We start from the raw sequence: 1,546 nt of genomic DNA on the forward strand, positions 1-1,546 counted from the left end.
GATTTTTCTTGATAATCCTTTCAGATTTTACAAACTACCCAGTTCTCTTCCCTCAGTTTCTATCTGCATCCTGAATACGTGGACATGAGACTTGGAACATTTTCATACTGAGGTTTCAACATGGCCCTTTAGGGGCCGTGCTTTGCAGACTAGTGGTCATTGGCTTTGAACAGGAAGGTGCTGTACATTTAGGCCACATGCCATTATAATGAAGCAAGGGTCACTGCAGATGTGAAAGGAGACTCTAGGTCCAATTTTAAATATTCACAAATACTGTGTATGTTGGGAGTAGGGGGAGAATATGAATTTTATCTACCAGTAAGCCAAGTTCCCCAGAGGAACTGATGAAGATCAAAGAAGCTACTGCTATATGTTAGAAGAAAAGTAATAAAAAGATGAGGTACAGAAATAGCGAGAGATTTTAGAATGAATGTATTGACCACAATTCCCATGCATCAGTGGAGCTCCTGAAAGGCTAATGAAGGAATCACTCCCATGGAAAAAAAAGTCAAGATACAAGATGGGGGCAGGATCTAAGGAGAACCCTAGAAAGATTTGCTTCACTCTGCTCACATCTCATCTTGTACCACGCAACTTATCACACTGCAATGGAATTGTTTGCATTTCCCAGGAAACAGCTCCTCGAAGGCAGGCAATGTGTTCTTGCATTTTGTGTTTCAACACCTGGCCCCGTACTCAGATCACAGAAGACATTCAGTATATGTTTGTGGAATAACTTAACAAAAGAATTCAACAAACACTCAATGAGCCCATTACTGTGGGAAAGAGGAAATGGGTTTGAAAATGTAATTTTGATGGTATAAAAGACACGAGGATAAGGTGTCTTTTAAAATTAATAACAAATCCTACTTTTGAAAAAAAAAGAGAGAATAGGGTATCTTACCTGGTGACTGCTGGTCTCAGATACTTTAACATCCAAAGACCCTGCCAGGACAGCATACCAGTTTGTTCCAATATCACCCTGGCGAAATACTGACAAAGAAAAAGCAATGTAAACATACCAAGTATAAGTTGGTTTTACCATATGACCTGGTAGTTTTTGATGGTTATTATAAGCATGACTTAGACCTAGCTGAGGTTACCACCCGTCCCCTACATATTTTTCTTTTCCTCATCTATCAACAGAGCTATATCCTAATTATTCATCATTCTACGAAGTAGAATTCTATTAAGCAGAACTCTTTCATATTTATACAGCAGTGATAAGGGATAATAACAATCCTAAATGCTGTAAGATCCTTTGAATTTAAGAACAACTGACTCTGTTCTAGGTAATTTGTTGTGTCATTTCATTGTATTGTCATTCTTGGAAAATTATTAATCTAGATGAGGTGCACAAATTAAAGAGATTATTCAACTCAACAGGATATCAGACCACTACCAAAGTTGCCTAATCTAAATTTTCTAAATCTAAATTAGCTAAACCCTAAAAGCAACAGGTTTTCTAGAATAGCATGTCTCTTTTTAAGGTAACCAGTGAATGATTGTCAAAAAAATAAATAACTACCATATTATTATTTCTTTT

The 1,546-nt window shown here is 36.9% G+C and overlaps 1 protein-coding gene across 1 annotated transcript in view; it reads right to left on the reverse strand.

Moving 5' to 3' along the window:
* Positions 1–1,546, reverse strand: part of RAPGEF4 (Rap guanine nucleotide exchange factor 4) — a 375,780-nt gene that overhangs the window by 312,743 nt on the left and 61,491 nt on the right. The window contains exon 3 of the mRNA XM_004375502.2: positions 905–993. Within this exon, the coding sequence (XP_004375559.1) occupies positions 905–993 (89 nt within the window). The remainder of the gene's footprint in view (positions 1–904; positions 994–1,546) is intronic.

Source organism: Trichechus manatus, unplaced genomic scaffold, assembly GCF_000243295.1.
Source record: "Trichechus manatus latirostris isolate Lorelei unplaced genomic scaffold, TriManLat1.0 scaffold00037, whole genome shotgun sequence".
NCBI classification, from domain to species: Eukaryota; Metazoa; Chordata; class Mammalia; order Sirenia; family Trichechidae; genus Trichechus; species Trichechus manatus.